The sequence below is a fragment of the Notothenia rossii genome (genome assembly GCF_949606895.1).
Source record: "Notothenia rossii genome assembly, chromosome: 6".
Lineage (NCBI taxonomy): Eukaryota > Metazoa > Chordata > Actinopteri > Perciformes > Nototheniidae > Notothenia > Notothenia rossii.
Genome location: NC_136909.1, coordinates 86,451,373 through 86,470,559, shown reverse-complemented (window position 1 = coordinate 86,470,559; position 19,187 = coordinate 86,451,373). Strand labels below are relative to the sequence as shown.

General features: G+C 41.4%; 1 protein-coding gene across 1 annotated transcript in view; it reads left to right on the top strand.

Moving 5' to 3' along the window:
- atrnl1a (attractin-like 1a) overlaps nucleotides 1–19,187 on the top strand; it is a 243,179-nt gene that overhangs the window by 20,747 nt on the left and 203,245 nt on the right. Inside the window, exon 2 of the mRNA XM_079687044.1 lies at nucleotides 19,065–19,148. Coding sequence (XP_079543170.1) covers nucleotides 19,065–19,148 — 84 coding nt within the window. The remainder of the gene's footprint in view (nucleotides 1–19,064; nucleotides 19,149–19,187) is intronic.

The following is a 19,187-nucleotide window of genomic DNA, read 5'->3' as shown; positions in this document are numbered from 1 at the left end:
ATGCAAATAGCATTGTTAGCTACTGACACCCGGATGTAAATAGCTTTGTTAGCTGCTGACACCCGGGTGTAAATAGCATTGTTAGCTACTGACACCCGGATGCAAATAGCATTGTTAGCTACTGACACCCGGGTGTAAATAGCATTGTTAGCTACTGACACCCGGGTGTAAATAGCATTGTTAGCTACTGACACCCGGGTGTAAATAGCATTGTTAGCTACTGACACCCGATGCAAATAGCATTGTTAGCTACTGACACCCGGATGTAAATAGCATTGTTAGCTACTGACACCCGGATGCAAATAGCATTGTTAGCTACTGACACCCGGGTGTAAATAGCATTGTTAGCTACTGACACCCGGATGCAAATAGCATTGTTAGCTACTGACACCCGGATGCAAATAGCATTGTTAGCTACTGACACCCGGGTGTTAAATAGCATTGTTAGCTACTGACACCCGGGTGTAAATAGCATTGTTAGCTACTGACACCCGAATGTAAATAGCATTGTTAGCTACTGACACCCGGATGCAAATAGCATTGTTAGCTACTGACACCCGGGTGTAAATAGCATTGTTAGCTACTGACACCCGGATGCAAATAGCATTGTTAGCTACTGACACCCGAATGTAAATAGCATTGTTAGCTACTGACACCCGGATGCAAATAGCATTGTTAGCTACTGACACCCGAATGTAAATAGCATTGTTAGCTACTGACACCCGGGTGTAAATAGCATTGTTAGCTACTGACACCCGAATGTAAATAGCATTGTTAGCTACTGACACCCGGATGCAAATAGCATTGTTAGCTACTGACACCCGGATGTAAATAGCTTTGTTAGCTGCTGACACCCGGGTGTAAATAGCATTGTTAGCTACTGACACCCGGATGCAAATAGCATTGTTAGCTACTGACACCCGGGTGTAAATAGCATTGTTAGCTACTGACACCCGGTGTAAATAGCATTGTTAGCTACTGACACCGGGTGTAAATAGCATTGTTAGCTACTGACACCCGGATGCAAATAGCATTGTTAGCTACTGACACCCGGATGTAAATAGCATTGTTAGCTACTGACACCCGGATGCAAATAGCATTGTTAGCTACTGACACCCGGGTGTAAATAGCATTGTTAGCTACTGACACCCGGATGCAAATAGCATTGTTAGCTACTGACACCCGGATGCAAATAGCATTGTTAGCTACTGACACCCGGGTGTAAATAGCATTGTTAGCTACTGACACCCGGGTGAAAATAGCATTGTTAGCTACGGACACCCGGGTGAAAATAGCATTGTTAGCTACGGACACCCGGATGCAATAGCATTGTTAGCTACTGACACCCGGATGCAAATAGCATTGTTAGCTACTGACACCCGGGTGTAAATAGCATTGTTAGCTACTGACACCCGGATGCAAATAGCTTTGTTAGCTACTGACACCCGGGTGTAAATAGCATTGTTAGCTACTGACACCCGGATGCAAATAGCTTTGTTAGCTACTGACACCCGGGTGTAAATAGCATTGTTAGCTACGGACACCCGGGTGAAAATAGCATTGTTAGCTACTGACACCCGGATGCAAATAGCATTGTTAGCTACTGACACCCGGGTGAAAATAGCATTGTTAGCTACTGACACCCGGATGCAAATAGCTTTGTTAGCTACTGACACCCGGGTGTAAATAGCTTTGTTAGCTACTGACACCCGGGTGTAAATAGCATTGTTAGCTACGGACACCCGGATGCAAATAGCTTTGTTAGCTACTGACACCCGGGTGCAAATAGCATTGTTAGCTACTGACACCCGGATGTAAATAGCTTTGTTAGCTACTGACACCCGGATGCAAATAGCTTTGTTAGCTACTGACACCCGGGTGTAAATAGCTTTGTTAGCTACTGACACCCGGGTGTAAATAGCATTGTTAGCTACGGACACCCGGATGCAAATAGCTTTGTTAGCTACTGACACCCGGGTGCAAATAGCATTGTTAGCTATGGACACCCGGACGCAAGCAGCATCTTCCTTCGTTTATTCATCAAGGATTTACTCAGTTTGTGGATGTTTTTTGTAGAATAAGTGTCTTTATGATATCAGGGTAACAGTTGGTAATATAAATTACCATCCAATAGATGTGGCATGAAATATGAACTAGATGTGTTTTTGTGGAATAGCTCAACTTTTCGACATTTTCCTTCAACCACTACCAATCATATTCATAACGATCACTTTGATTTGACTGCTCTGTGTTTTGTCCTTGAGTGAGAGCTTTGATGTCTCAGACAGCATGTTGGAGGGAGTTCAGGGCTTAGCAAGCCTACGTTGGGTGTGGTGTAGGGATTGTGTGTGTGTGTGTGTGTGTGTGTGTGTGTGTGTGTGTGTGTGTGTGTGTGTGTGTGTGTGTGTGTGTGTGTGTGTGTGTGTGTGTGTGTGTGTGTGTGTGTGTGTGTGTGTGTGTGTGTGTGTGTGTGTGTGTGTGTGTGTGTGTGTGTGTGTGTGTGTGTGTGTGTGTGTGTGTGTGTGTGTGTGTGTGTGTGTGTGTGTGTGTTTACAGAGTTCAGGAAACCATCCCATAATAAGAGTTGAGAGGCTGACAACATGGGATAGGGATTTCAGTTGCAAGACAACGCTCTGCAGCCCCGCAACACCAAACAATAGTATTTTAATGCAGACCACATGTGATGGGCTCACCATAGGGGCACACACACACACACACACACACACACACACACACACACACACACACACACACACACACACACACACACACACACACACACACACACACACACACACATACCTCTGCCCTATGAAACACAGTGTATAATCAGCCTGTGGCCTGGCTGGGTACAAACTATAATAATACAGCAGCCTGTTGTCAGACTCTAATAAAGGCTCTATTTCTACACACACACACACACACACACACACACACACACACACACACACACACACACACACACACACACACACACACACACACACACACACACACACACACACACACACACACACACACACACACACACACACACACACACACACACACACACACTGTGTCCGAATGAGCAAGTTGGTTTTAACACAAGCTGGTTCATGTGTTTATGTAAAGACACATGTACACACTAACATAGCAGACTTCTGGAATGTCCAAATTGACCAATCAGAATCAAGTATTCAACTAAGCCAAATAAAGCACCTGGTAGAGAGTAAAAAACATCAGTTATTATACGTTTTTTTTATTTTGATAATATCTTTATGACATTTTTCAAATACAAAACGTAACGGCTCAGACATATTAGGTGCGTAGATAATAATTAAAAAGGACTGAACGATGTAGGGTTCCCCAACCTTCTCTATCTGAGGGATAGAGGCAACAACAACATTAAGTTAGGAAAATACAGAATGTATTCAGGGGGTAATGTTCGTTTCAAGATGGCGTCCAAGATGGGCGAATATTCCTAAAAATCCCCTAACTCCTTCATAATGTACATTTTGTGTCTAAAGTTATGTTTTCGGGGCCTAGAAATCCATTGGACTCGTCCAGTTGCAATAATATGATTACATCCTTGTAAAATCCAATATTTTGAATGTGTGATTCTATTAAAACCCTCAGAAAGGGCCACCCGTTTCAAGTAAACTAAGTCCAGTAATATTTAATAAGTATCATTTAGTTTCCTTGTACTGGAACAAGGCTTCATGATATCCTAAAAAACACTTAAATACAAGAATATTAATTATCACCATTTTCAGTCATTCAGAAGTTGGTGGCATTATCGAATGTTTTGGGGGTGAAACCATATTTGCAGCTGACTGAAGTGCATAGGAGCGCTATAGGCTGAAAAAGGAAACCCTCTATAGAAGATGACAGTTTTGGTCCAAGCAAGGGAGCCATAATAACTTATTTAAAGATCGTGATGAATAGAAACCCTGTGATCTCTGTAGTCTGTCACTGAGAGAATATTCCCCGTTTGTCTTACATTTCTTCAGTTTGCCAAGGTGAATAGACCTGAGGGCAGCAGCTAATAGACTCGTAAAGTCCACACACCTTTGGACAGTGTGTGAAGTCATTATTATCATGTGTGTTTGTTCTCCGGTTAGACCCTGAGGACGGAGGAGGTTCTGCTGCGGAACCAGAGCAACGCTGTCTGAGCAGGAACATTTGAATATGACTTTCAGTAAAAGCAAAGTCACACCTCATGTGTATGGATGTTCACATCGGTGTGTGTGTGTGTGTGTGTGTGTGTGTGTGTGTGTGTGTGTGTGTGTGTGTGTGTGTGTGTGTGTGTGTGTGTGTGTGTGTGTGTGTGTGTGTGTGTGTGTGTGTGTGTGTGTGTCGTGTGTCGTGTGTCGTGTGTGTGTGTGTGTGTGTGTGTGATATCTTCCTGTCCTTACATCCACGATTTATTTATTTATTTATTCTGTTAATTCTCGTATTTTCGTATCTCAGATCATATTCTTGTTTCTCCCCTCTCTCTGTATTTTATTTTAGAATATATTCATTTAATCTTCTCTTCTGCACTTTTACTGGATATTTCCATATTATCTCCTCACCTCCTATTTCTTCTTTCCTCTTTACTTCCTATTTTTCTGTCTCCTTATCTCTTTTCTGGATGAGGACATATGTTTAAGTTCATTTTAGTATTTTGAGTATGTGTTGGAGCGCTAGCCAATAGGCAAGTGTTCCATAGTGATGTCATTGTGTTTTAAAACCTAGGGATTGTAGCCTTTGCACCCATTTACATGCACTAACACCTAGAGAACACACTGCAGGAAAGGGAGGGCCTCTTTAACTTCTTCTTATCACGTCTTCTCCACTTTTATCTGTCTGCTCACTCTGTTTTATTTAAACATGTCGTGTTCCTATTAGCTGTGCGTTGACCTTATTTGAAGTACAGAATCAATATGAAGTGTGTGTGTGTGTGTGTGTGTGTGTGTGTGTGTGTGTGTGTGTGTGTGTGTGTGTGTGTGTGTGTGTGTGTGTGTGTGTGTGTGTGTGTGTGTGTGTGTGTGTGTGTGTGTGTGTGTGTGTGTGTGTGTGTGTGTGTGTGTGTGTGTGTGTGTGTGTGTGTGTGTGTGTGTGAGAGAGAGATATTGGAGGGGCTGTATGGGGATGAATGATGCGACGGTGTGAAAGCCATTGGACCAAGACTATACCGTAGGTGATAGAGACCTAGTAACATCAATCACACACTCTCTCTCTCACACACACACACACACACACACACACACACACACACACACACACACACACACACACACACTCAACCGTTATTCCCAGTAGAAGGGCTTTTCTTGATTTTTAATAAAGGATATCTGCAGAGAAGGTCAAGGTTATTCAATTGTCGGCCATTCTTCTCTTCGCGCTCTCCCTTGGTGCACACACACACACACACACACACACACACACACACACACACACCCCTCAGATCTCTCCATCTTTGCCCCAGCTCAGGGAACCCTGCACCTCGTGTGTGTGTGTGTGTGTGTGTGTGTGTGTGTGTGTGTGTGTGTGTGTGTGTGTGTGTGTGTGTGTGTGTGTGTGTGTGTGTGTGTGTGTGTGTGTGTGTGTGTGTGTGTGTGTGTGTGTGTGTGTGTGTGTGTGTGTGTGTGTGTGTGTGTGTGTGTGTGTGTGTGTGTGTGTGAACAATGCAGCCGTCATCTCTTCCTCTTCTCGTTATCCATCACAGCTTCATGTAGTTCTGCTCTATCTTTGAGTTTGAACTCACTGCAGAGTTTTCCCGGCGCTCAGACGGCGTCACAGATAAAACACTCACTGTGTTATCAGTCCACCGCCTGAACTTAATACATAAACGCTGTGGAAATTGGAGAAGTGTTTGTTCTGCCAAAGGTGAGATAACACCAGCGCTGTGCGTGTTAAATAATGTATGTTGGATTCAGGCTTTGGGGAGTAACAGATTACAGTTATTTCTAAACATGGTGGATTAGTAGCAGGATTACAGTGAGGGTGAAACCCTAAAAACAGCATTGGGTGTGTTTGAAAGGATCATCATGTTCTCTAATGCTCTAAGAATCTATACGCCTATTGTTGTTTACACGGGGCCCTAATCATCTTCTTTTAGACATTCTTAGAAGCCTGAATCTTTTTTCTTATGACATTTTTTTTAAATTGTGAGTTATTTTCTAATTTCCTATTTTTTCAAAATTTTAACTTTTTCAAAAAGATTTAGAATTTCTCACAAAATTCTCTGTTTTTTTTACAAAATTCTCTGTTTTTTTCACAAAATTCTCAGTTTTTTTCACAAAATTCTCAGTTTTTTCGAAATATCTCAAGTTTTTCCAAAAGAAATCTCAAGTTTTCAAATTCCTGACTTTTTATATAGTTCTAATTTATTTTTCTAATTTCTCACTTTTGTGTGTGTGTGTGGTCACTTAATTTCTCACTTTTTCCAAAAAATCTTACTTTTTATACAAATTCTGATTACTGTTCTGTTCTCTAAAGCCCCGGACACACCAAGCTGATTTTGGCCATCGATGGGCGTCAGGCCGACGATGAGCGTCGACACGCCCTACTCAGATTGGTGTGTCCCGCCCCATCGTGTCTTTTCAGCCACTGCCAAAAGCAGTGGTAAGGAGAGTTATTGCCACTCACGCATGCGCAGTTCGGACGTGCTTCTTGGCCGTCGGCTGAAGTCTTTGCGGTGTGTTCCAGTGCGACACATGACCAAGACGTAGAGACTTGGGGCGGCACCATACTTGCCAACCTTGAGACCTCAGAAATCGGGGGCATTTAAAATGGGGGGGGGGTTGCTAGTGGATCGCCGGAGCTGTTAGATTAACATTAACATGCTTATATTGTAGTTCTAAGTGCAATGCCTTGCGGCCTGTAGCACCGTCCTTGATGGAGCATATGTGTGGGTACGAAAGGAGTGAGCAGAGAGTAGAGTAGTTGTCGATTTTTGTTCTGTTTTCTGTGATTATCTTCCTCACCCGCTCAGACTTTCAGTTGCGCACGCTACTAAAGAGACGTGTTACCATGGAAACCAAACAATGGTGTAGCTGTATTAAAGTCCGAGTGGAAACAGTCCTGAGTAAATCTGACTGTCAGAAATCGGGAGAAATGCGGGAGAAATATGACCCCGGGAGGAATCCGGGAGAGGGCAATGAAATCGGGAGTCTCCCGCGAAAATCGGGAGGGTTGAGAAGTATGGGCGGCACAACAGTCGGGGGTCCGTCTGTGTCATTTCTTTGGTGTCAGCTTGGTGTGTTCTTCTACTTTCTGAATCTGCTTCATGGTTTTCACTTTCTTTGCTTAATTTGTTCTGTTTTTAATTCAGCAGCTGAACCAATATGTTCATCAAACCGTGTGTGTGAGATTAACTGTGTGTTTAAACTAAAGCTGAGCATTTCCTGTCAGCTCAGATTTGATTCTGCTTCTTTAAACTGTACTCTGTGCTCATGTGTTTCAGTGTTGCTGTAGAGGCTGAATCTGCGTCATGAAAGGCAGGTTTTCCTATAAATAAAATCATTACTGATCCTAGATATCTTGGATATGCTTTGACCTTTATAAGATGGCATTGTGTGTAACCTTATACAGGTCACATTAGAATATACATTATCTACTCTCCATAGGAAAGCCATCTCATTAAAATCACTCTGACATTTATAATGACAGGTATTACTAATAATCCAACATGTTGTGAGTCTGGAAAGGTCAAAGCAAGATCATTCTTCAGTGGAGGAAATAAAACGACCTAAGCTGTATTTTACATTCAGTGACATCTCGAAGGATCCAAATGATCAAAGCAATTATATTTCTCTTAGAATATACGTATTCAAGCCAAACACATTTCAGTAAAACCATGTATCAAATGTTGTGTTTTCGAGGTTGGTTCAACCACGACAACACTACTCTTAGTTTCAATCTTAACCCAATTTAATTATATTAAATAAAAAATACAAACTAATTTTCAGCATTATATAAATCTGCTTAACATCTGGCTTTCACCCTCAGATAAAAAGAAATTCCAGTTTTTTTAATATCTTAATATTTACAGCTCCTTAAGCAAACGTAATACAGCCAACATATTCTGCTCATTTCCAGGTCCATATTAGACTCGGGAACTTTGTGATGTTAGCCTTTGCAGACCATTTATACCACATGTGTCAAACTCAAGGCCCGGGGGCCAAATCCGGCCCGTGGTGGATTTAATTTCGGCCCGCAGGATAATTTCTAATTGCTATTAGATCTGGCCCTCCGGTATATTGCACGCACACCTTCACTCCATCCTGAGGGTCTCCTCAGCTCAGAGCCTGAGCCCAAACATTGATGACCTTGCACCCAAGATGAGATGCCAAGTATCTGAGCTAGCATCACAGAGCAGCACACTGAGTTTAATGGATGTTTCCTTCTGCACTTTCTCTCTCACGACAACAGGGCATGTTTGGTTTCTCTTTGAGGGAAATAGTTTTGTTGAAGCTGTTGTTGGCCTGTGGGAAAATGTACTCATAAGAAATGACTCTGGAGAAGCTGCAGATAGAGCCATAAGAAATGAATCAGCTGATTATTTAATGTTTAATGTTGTTTTTATAGGCAATCATTTAAGCTTTGTTAGTTCCAGGTTTAATATGTGCAATAAGTTCATTTCAATACGTTCTGCAATAAACATTGAACCAGTCCGGCCCTCCACTAGTACCCATTTTTAAATGTTGGCCCACTGTGCATTTAAGTTTGACACTCCTACAGGGAAGGGAAAACCCCACTAAGCACAATGGGGCCTCTTTAATGTCTTCTTTTTAACCATCTTCTCTAATTATTCCTAACTCTTTTTTTCTTACAGTTCACTCGGTTTTATTTATTTGTGAAAAGTGTCATTCCTCTTTCAGCGGAGCTTGCTTCTCGTTCACTTGCCAGAATGAGTCATTATAAAATGTTCATACTTTCAAATGAGTTCTCACTTGTACATTGGACCGGCCTTAAACACAGTGAAATCAACCCAAATGTAGTTCCTTCCTCTCTGAGCTGCACGATCCAAGGTGCAATAATGTAAACAATGAAAACAAAACAAACAAAAACTACGAATTGTGAAATATGTACCTCGTTAAAATTGTTATTATTACTTCTTATTTGGACAATTGTAATACTCTAACAAGAAGTAACTCTGTGCAATATATCATTAACTTTGTTTATCTAGCTTCTACCACACTACATTTTATTTATTGAACTACATATCTTTTATAAAGACTGCTGCTCGGGTACTTTGTCAATTGGAATAGCTTTTAATTCAATATTAGATATGATGTGAAGCGGCTGGGATGAGGATCAGCACCTCCAAGCACGGTCATCAGCAGGAAACCGATGGACTGTCCACTCCAAGTAGGGAATGAGTCCTTACCCCAAGTGAAGGAGTTCAAGTATCTCGGGGTCTTGTTCTCGAGTGAGGGAACAATGGAGCGTGAGATGGGTCGGAGAATCGGAGCAGCGGGAGCGGTACTGCAGTCTCTTTACCGCACCGTTGTGACGAAAAGGGAGCTGAGCCCGAAGGCAAAGCTCTCTGTCTACCGGGCCATTTCCCTTCCTACCCTCACCTATGGTCATGAAGGATGGGTCAGGACCCAAAGAACGAGATCGCGGGTACAAGCGGCCGAGATGGGTTTTCTCCGCAGGGTGGCTGGTGTCTCCCTTAGGGATAAGGTGAGAAGTCCGGTCATCTGGGAGGGACTCAGAGTTGAACCGCTCCTCCTTCACGTCGAAAGGAGCCAGTTGAGGTGGTTCGGGCACCTAGTTAGGATGCCACCTAGTTAGGATGCCGCCTAGTTAGGATGCCACCTGGGCGCCTCCCTAGGTGGGAAGAGACCGAGGGGTAGACCTAGGACCAGGTGGAGGGATTATATTTCTTTGCTGGCCTGGGAGCGCCTTGGGACCCCCCTGTCAGAGCTGGTTGATGAGGCCAGGGAAAGGAAAGTTTGGGTCTCTCTGCTGGAACTGACCCCCGAGACCCGACCACGGATAAGCGGGAGAAGATGGATGGATGGATGGATGGATGGACTGATATGAGGTGTTAGTACTACCTTTTGATTGGAAAGAAGAAGATTGATTTACAAATAAAATAAAAACTCTTCAGGAACATGAACAGATTGGTGCTGGTTTTTCTACATTTAGATATAGTGTGCATAACTTTGTGATTTACACGGTTCATTAAAATGAGTCACTGCCTGAAGCTGTGTTTTCTAAATATGGTGATATAAGACTTTAAACCAGGGAGTGGTTTGGTTTCTTGGAGGACTTTCAAGCATGTGGATTTTTATGATTGTGTTTTTTCTTCAAAACGCTGGTGTGTTTTTACAAGAGGGAGGACATTTTTGCTGAGTGAAGTCACGCTCCCTCCTCTAACTAGCTTTATGATAAAGTTGTGTAACGTTTGAAGGGTTAAGATGATGATTTAAGACGAACTAAAGACTAACATATGAGCGTATTGTTTTGTTTTTTAACGGTGATGTCACTCTCAGCTGACTCTCGCTGTCACTGAGACGCTCGTGTTTATGAACTCTCTTATGAATGAGTCCGATAGTTACTGAATGCCTGTCTTGTTGTAGCGAGGGAGAAGGGGGGAGACAATCAATAACACAAGGCTTTTTTTTGTCCCTGTAAGAAACACTGACCTGTCAACTCAACGCCTTTTATTTAAAGGACTGAAAAATCTACTTAACTTTGATTGTGTTATTAAGTAGAAGAAGGGTGTCACCGTAAAACTGTCTGTTAAAGTTATCATCACCATCACGTGTGTGTGTGTGTGTGTGTGTGTGTGTGTGTGTGTGTGTGTGTGTGTGTGTGTGTGTGTGTGTGTGTGTGTGTGTGTGTGTGTGTGTGTGTGTGTGTGTGTGTGTGTGTGTGTGTGTGTGTGTGTGTGTGTGTGTGTGTGTGTGTGTGTGTGTGTGTGTGTGTGTGTGTGTGTGTGTGTGTGTGTGTGTGTGTGTGCGCTCTGTAAGGAGGAAGAGTTAACAGATTGCAGCACAGCTTGACACACATGCTAAGCAAATGCTCAAATCCTGCCAATAACACACACACACACACTCTCTCTCTCTCTCTCTCTCTCTCTCTCTCTCTCTCTCTCTCTCTCTCTCTCTCTCTCACACACACACACACACACACAGAGGACATACTGTATATACATGTCAGTATTCTTTTTGTAGCAGTGATAGAGAGTATGACAGCTCTCGGTTATATCTCCTCTTTTAAACATTTCCTCACTTTTCCATCTGCCGCTGATGATCACAGTTTGATCCTCCGGCTCTAATCCCAGATTAGAGGACACATATTCATGTTGCTGCCCGACTGCAGCGATGATGATATTGATGCGCTGTGTTTCTGACATGATGGAGACTGTGTGTTTTATCTTTTCAATTTCATGCTTTCATGTCTAAAAATGAAGACCCGATTTTCCCCTTTTCCGTTTGAACAAGATTAAGATTGAAAATAAAATAAATGAAAAAGCTAAGGTCACTATTAAATACAATATTAAAGACGTGGAGGATATTAATTTAGGTCTAAGTTAGTTCTTCTTTCTCCTTTAGAGGAATATTTGAGAAGATTTAGACTTTATTTTGTTAGCTTGTTAGCTTGTTGGCTTGTTAGCTTGTTAGCTTGTTAGCTTGTTAGCTTGTTGGCTTGTTAGCTTGTTAGCTTTTTAGCTTGTTGGCTTGTTAGCTTGTTAGCTTGTCACTGGCATTGCAGTTGTTGTGAAACATATATATAATGGGCAATTTATTTGTAGATAAGAAAGGAATCTCTAGAGTAAATGTTTGCTTTAAAAAAAGTAATTATGTGAATGCTAACTCTCTCTGGTGTTCAGTTTCGTTGGTAGCGTTTTGTCAATGTCTTTCTTTGTCGAGTTGTGTTGCTAATTGCACTTTGTTTGTTTTATGTTGTCTTTCTACCGTGCCTGGCAGGGCCGTTTCTAGATTTTTGGGGGCCCTATGCAAGATGCTGTTTAGGGGCCCTAGTTTTTACAGTTTTTAACTACAATGGGGGGGTTTCGAAGCCTTTAAGATGATCCGTGGAGATGCATCAAATAAAGACGGCTCATTTTACTTCTCCCCAAATATATTGAGGCTGAACCGGAATTATCTGCTCCCATCATAATCTTGGCGAAAATTAAAGTTGTGAATTGAGAAATACTATGTACCTGGTTAGCAGTTAATAAATTATCCCTTAATGTGGACAAAACAAATGACATGTTATTCAATAGAAAGTCTGAGAGTAGAAATGACTGCATTATACGGATTTGCAATACCGAGATAGAAAAAGTTGGTTCATGTACATTTTTAGGACTCATTGTTGACGAAAAACTCAATTGGAAGAACCATATAAATTAGGTACAGACTAAACTGTCAAAAACAATAGGTATTCTGTATCAGACTAAGAACATTCTTGAAGAAAAGATACTCTTTATAACAGTCTATTTCTCCCTTACCTTTACTACTGCTCCGAAATATGGGGAAACACGTACTCAACAAATCTACAAAAAATAATAACATCCCAAAACAAAGTATTACGAATAGTCTGTGGTGTTGGTAAATATGAACACACAACTCCCATATTTAAAAAAACTCAATCTATTAAAATGTCTTGACACAGTACAGCTTAAAACAGTACTGAATATGCACAACACATAACAAAATGCCTGATAATATTCAAAAGCAGTTCCAAACCACAGCGTGAATATATGAATGTAAAAAAAAGTCACTTGAAAGTGTTCGCAATGTTTATATTCAATTATGCATATATTATTACTATTATTCATTTGCCAAATGTGTACATATGTATATATTTATATATAGTATTTTCATTTCCAAACAAAGATAGTTGAAACTGCTATTGACATGTGCAGAAAATGACCCTATATCTAGTTTTCGTATATATATATATATATATATATATATATATGCATTTTTTGTTTTCCTGCCCTAACTTTTATCAAATTTGTTCTCCTGTTTTCTTTATTTCTTTGTACTCCTTCATTTCTATACGTTTTTGACGCAATAATGCCGATGTTGTGTTAGGATGATGCACGGGAGTGACACTTTCCATAAGCTATGCTTCAGCCCTCCCGCTTCTACTAATTGTATTCATCATGTATGAATTATACTTTTTTGGTTTTTTGGATGAATAAAAAAAAAAAAAGACTTTCAGCTTGGGGGCCCCCTAGTGGCCTCGGGGGCCCTATGCATCTGCATAGTCCGCCTATAGGAAGAAACGGCCCTGGGGAACGTTATAATCTAAGATTTTGCACCAAAATGTGTGCATGGGTTAGCTTACAGGTTATCATGTTGGCGGTCATTTCTGCAAAATAGTAGCAGTAAAAAACTTGTAGCTTGAGTTTCCGGTTTTTCTTATTTTGTTGTTCGCATTTGTACAGTTTGCATCCATTATATAATCAGTCATTTCCACACATCTTCACAATTGAACAGCTTCACCTTCTTCCTTTTCTATTTCCTTCCCCCTTTTATATTGCTAACAGACATTGAGTTGCTAGCTAACATTGTCAAAAAACTAGCATCTCCACCTTGAGAGGAGAAAGGTTAAATCACCTCTACTGAGCCATCAACAGCGTCAAGTTTTAACATTTAGGGGATATACATGTAAAAGAAAAACACATTTTTGAGGACGGGATCTTAAAGGAACAGTATTAGGATAATGGTGATGCTCTCCTCTCGTGTTATTCCTTTCTGAAAACCTCTGTGAGAGCAGAGTGACTTTGCAGAAAGGCTCAGGCGTGATTATGAAAACATGCGAAAGGTAGAACTTATTCATAGTTAATGAAGAGTGGCTTCCAGCAGTCCCAACAAACATCAGTCCACACGCCTCTCTCTTCATTTCCCCAGAAAAGTCACGCATAGAAGAGACAGTGGTGTAAAGTAACTGAGTACATTTACTCAAGTAGGCCTACTTTATTTGAGGTACTTTATTTAATCCCTTTAGTTACTTCTCAGATGTGGATGAATGATGTGAAATCTAATCAAGTGTTGAATCAGACTTTAGTTCCACCTGGAGTAAATCCACCAGCTACCCTGCAGTATACAAAGTCATTCAGACTAGCTGCACCTTTAGCAGCTTTGAGAACACTTTCATGATCAATCATTATAAAACATATCATATATATTATTCTGAAATGGACCAATCTGCACAATGACTACTTTTACTGTGGCTACTTTAAAGTGGACCTATCATGCTATATTTGAATAATATAGTGTAGGACCATACCTATATAAGGCATATTTATACTTTTTATTTTTCAAAATACCAAACAGATCATGCATTTTAACCATTCCTCATTTCGCTCAATGTAACACTGTCTTTGCATCATGGGCTGATTCTGTGAGAACAGCACCATCTACAGGCCTGGCATATGTACTACAGCGTCTCCAGCGCTTTCCAACGGCAATGTCCGTGGCTGTCTCCTCCTGATTGGTGGAGTTGGCCCAATAGCTGTAGCGCCACTTCTGTGACGTCATAGAAGTGTTCAAATCTGGATCAGTCTGTATCAGATCTGTTGCAGCCCCTTTTTAAGAGATTTGGGTATGGAGGGAAATAGAGAGGGTTGTGTTTTCTGACACTTGGTGAGTTCCCTGGAACACCGGGGACACATGTTCATGTATACAAGACGTACAAAAGTGAATTCTGCATGATAGGTCACCTTTAAGTGATATTTTGATTAGAATACTTTTCTACTTTTACTTGAGGAACATTTTTTGAATGCAGGACTTTTACTGTAACAGAGTATTCCTACACTCTGGTACTTCTACTTTTACTCAAGTACAAGATCTGAGTACTTCTACTTTTACTCAAGTACAAGATCTGAGTACTTTTCCTTAAGTAGTGTAATATCTGTGTACTTCTACCACCTCTGTTTGCAGACTTGACCCCCCCACCCCCCCACACACACACACACACACACACACACACACACACACACACACACACACACACACACACACACACACACACACACACACACACACACACACACACACACAGAAGAAAAAGCAGAGGCTGAAGGTGGCAAACAGATGAGAAGGAAGAGACATGGAGATAAAAGAGAGACAGGGATGAGGGGATGAGGCTCAGAGGAAGAGAGTCCGGCACCCTTTGAAATATTCATCTGCTCCAGGTGAATAATTGATGGCGTGCAGAAGACAGATGCATGAGGGAGAGACGGACAAATGGATGTAAAGAGGTTAGATAGATAGATAGATAGAGAGAGAGGCGTCTCCGGGTAATAAAGGTATAAATCTCCTGTCACCAGAGGTGGGAAGTAATGGAGTCTGGGGCTCGGTAGTGCGCTGAACTTCGAATCAGGGGGTAGCAAGTCCCACTGCAGTCAGCATGTCGTTGTGTCCCTGAGACACTTCACCCAAAATTACTCCTGTGGGGATTGTCCACAGTATTGAGTATGGAAGTCGCTTTGGATAAAAGACCCTCTAACAAGTGACATGTAATGAGTACAAATACTTTGTTACTGTACTTAAGTACATTTTTCTGGTACCAGTAGGCTACTTTACTCCACTACTTATTTTTCTGACGACTTTTAACTTTGACTTCTTACATGTTGAACACAAATACCTGTACTTTCTACTTCTTACATGTTGAACTCAAATACCTGTACTTTCTACTTCTTACATGTTGAACACAAATACCTGTACTTTCTACTTCTTACATGTTGAACTCAAATACCTGTACTTTCTACTTCTTACATGTTGAACTCAAATACCTGTACTTTCTACTTCTCACATGTTGAACTCAAATACCTGTACTTTCTACTTCTTACATGTTGAACACAAATACCTGTACTTTCTACTTCTCACATGTTGAACACAAATACCTGTACTTTCTACTTCTCACATGTTGAACTCAAATACCTGTACTTTCTACTTCTTACATGTTGAACTCAAATACCTGTACTTTCTACTTCTTACATGTTGAACTCAAATACCTGTACTTTCTACTTCTCTCATTTTCCAAACAGGCTGGTTCCTTTAGTCTGAATGTGTGTTTGGTGGCGTGATCATTATTATTTAGAGTCATTGCGTGCCTATTGATTTGAACACGATCCGTTTATCCATCATTTCCTGGTCTTCTCTAAAGAAGAGGGACCAATGAAAACGTTGTCATGTTGCCGTTGGTCACCATGGAAACATTCATTAGCTAACAATGACATTATTGTTCTATTAATATAAAGGGAGGTCAGGTACTCTTTAAAACAGCTGCTAGTTATGGGTACTTTTTACTGAAGTACATTTCAAAGCCTCTTTACTTTGACTTGAGTAAAGAAGTTTAGTCAGTACTTCTACTTTCACCAGAGTATTTTAAAACACGAGTATCTGTACTTCTACTTGAGTAAAGGATGTGTGTACTTTGGCCATCTCTGCTTGTCAACACCATGACCGTAAATCTCACCACATCACTTATTTTACCGTCCACTTCTGTCTCATGGAAAGTCTTTATTATAAACCTCTTTTTAAATTATATTCAACAAGAAAGATTGCCAATCTAAAGACCACCTTGGATTAGTTCATTTAGCATTGGACCTTCCTGATGGGGCAAGTGGTAATACTGGTTTTATGTTCAATTGACCGGACTACTTTCTGCAGATTGATATGATTGGACATCCTCTGCTAGGAAAAATGAGCAAACTCTCCAATGTCCAAATGAACCAATCAGAATCGAGTATTCAACTATCCTTTGTGCTAATGTGTGCTTTAATGGCTATTGTTTGTGCTAATGTGACCGAATCACACACTGGTTGTTCCCTGTTCCCCTAAAGCAGGGGTGGGGAACCTCCGGTCTCCGGGCCGTATACGGTCCACGAGACCATTTGATACGGCCCTCGAGGTCATTTATAAACACACGCAAAAAGAAGAAATCTAGACCGCAAAAGAATTAAACAAGCGGGTGCCTGTTTTTCCTGGCTAAGGACAGGTTCCTTGAACACAATACGAGCGTAACGTGTCATCACGTGGCGTAGTGCTGACGGAGCACCAGAACACCGCTCCAGCACTTCAGCAATTGCAGGTCCCATGTGTGTGTGGCACGAGCGCATTTGGTTTGAGCGAGCGAGACAGAGAGAGAGCGGTACTGGAGATTGTTGTTATTAGCATCTGGTTAGCTAGTTATGCTAACGAATATAAGGAGCTGTTTCTACAACAAGGTGGAAGAGAGCTCTCTCCTGACGGACTGAGAGGCTAATAACCTCGGCTCAGTGAGGTAAAGGCACACCTTTATATGATCATTATAGTTATAAAAAAATAAGAGAATAAATGAAAAACAGGTATAAAATACTATATGACAGTAAAAAAAAGTTGTTATTAATAAACAAAAATACAGTTTGAAAGGGGAGGGATTTGTAAAATATCCACAAAGAAAAATAAAATCTGCTTCCAATTCTGTTTCATATGGGTGTTCAGAGATCTCTTAATGTTGCTCTCAAAGTGCACCAGATTGATGTTTTTAACTTCAATATTTAAAAAAAAATAATCTTCCCAGGGGAGCATGCCCCCGCCCGGACCCCCCTAGAGGAGGCTAGGTCCCCCCCCACTTAATTCATGTTCACATGGATAGGATACTTAATACATTTGCACACATCTTGTGTCCATGCGTGAGTCATGGGAAGGTATCTGGATTAAGAGGTTGCTCTTTCTTTGCACAGCCTGAAAGAAAGGGGAAATGAATGGGCTGTGATTTTAGTTTTTTTTTTAGCAGAGGTTGAGTTCAATAATTTGTACGGCCCTCGGAGGATGTTGTGAACATTGAAATGGCCCTTGAGAGGAAAAAGGTTCCCCACCCCTGCCCCAAATGATTAACATATTACTTTCTGTTATATTTTTACATTGGACGTTACCACCAGTCTTTACCATCTACTAAATGGATATATCCTACTTTTCTCTGTTTTATATATCAAAGTAAAGTGAATATCTTTGGGTTTTGGAATGACCAAACATGTTATTTAAAGATCTTTATACCTGTAATAAATAAGAATAAGAAATATAATTGTTGTTATTTACATTTGAACACAATGACGCTTACTCTCACTCCCTATTTTCGCCACCGCCTGTCTGAACGAGCAGACAAAGCCACCACTGACACACACACACAGTAACATACTGTCCTACCCGAGGCATGCTGCGATTTCCTCTGTGTGTGTGTGTGTGTGTGTGTGTGTGTGTGTGTGTGTGTGTGTGTGTGTGTGTGTGTGTGTGTGTGTGTGTGTGTGTGTGTGTGTGTGTGTGTGTGTGTGTGTGTGTGTGTGTGTGTGTGTGTGTGTGTGTGTGTGTGTGTGTGTGTGTGTGTGTGTGTGTGTGTCTGTCTGTCTGTCTGTCTGTCTGTCTGTCTGTCTGTCTGTCTGTCTGTCTGTCTGTCTGTCTGTCTGTCTGTCTGTCTGTCTGTCTGTCTGTCTGTCTGTCTGTCTGTCTGTCTGTCTGTCTGTCTGTCTGTCTGTCTGTCTGTCTGTCTGTCTGTCTGTCTGTCTGTCTGTCTGTCTGTCTGTCTGTCTGTCTGTCTGTCTGTCTGTCTGTCTGTCTGTCTGTCTGTCTGTCTGTCTGTCTGTCTGTCTGTCTGTCTGTCTGTCTGTCTGTCTGTCTGTCTGTCTGTCTGTCTGTCTGTCTGTCTGTCTGTCTGTCTGTCTGTCTGTCTGTCTGTCTGTCTGTCTGTCTGTCTGTCTGTCTGTCTGTCTGTCTGTCTGTCTGTCTGTCTGTCTGTCTGTCTGTCTGTCTGTCTGTCTGTCTGTCTGTCTGTCTGTCTGTCTGTCTGTCTGTCTGTCTGTCTGTCTGTGTGTGTGTGTGTGTGTGTGTGTGTGTGTGTGTGTGTGTGTGTGTGTGTGTGCGTTAATTTGCATGTTCACCTTTTTCTCTCCCTCTGTGCAGTGTAATGGGATTTATTTGATTGACAGGTGTGACCCATGTTAACACACGGCGACAAATGTGATTATTACTACTGCCACATGAATATATCATGTCAGCGTGGCCATGGCAACAGCACCGTGTTACCTTGGTGTGTGTGTGTGTGTGTGTGTGCTGAACATGTCTTTTCTGTGTTTTCCTCCACAGGTTAACGGAGCTGTCAGGCTTGCTCTCAGACGGACCTGTAAACTATAAATACAAAACCAAATGCACGTGGCTGATAGAAGGATAGTAAGTGTTTTTATATCTCTATCATCATTTATATCACTT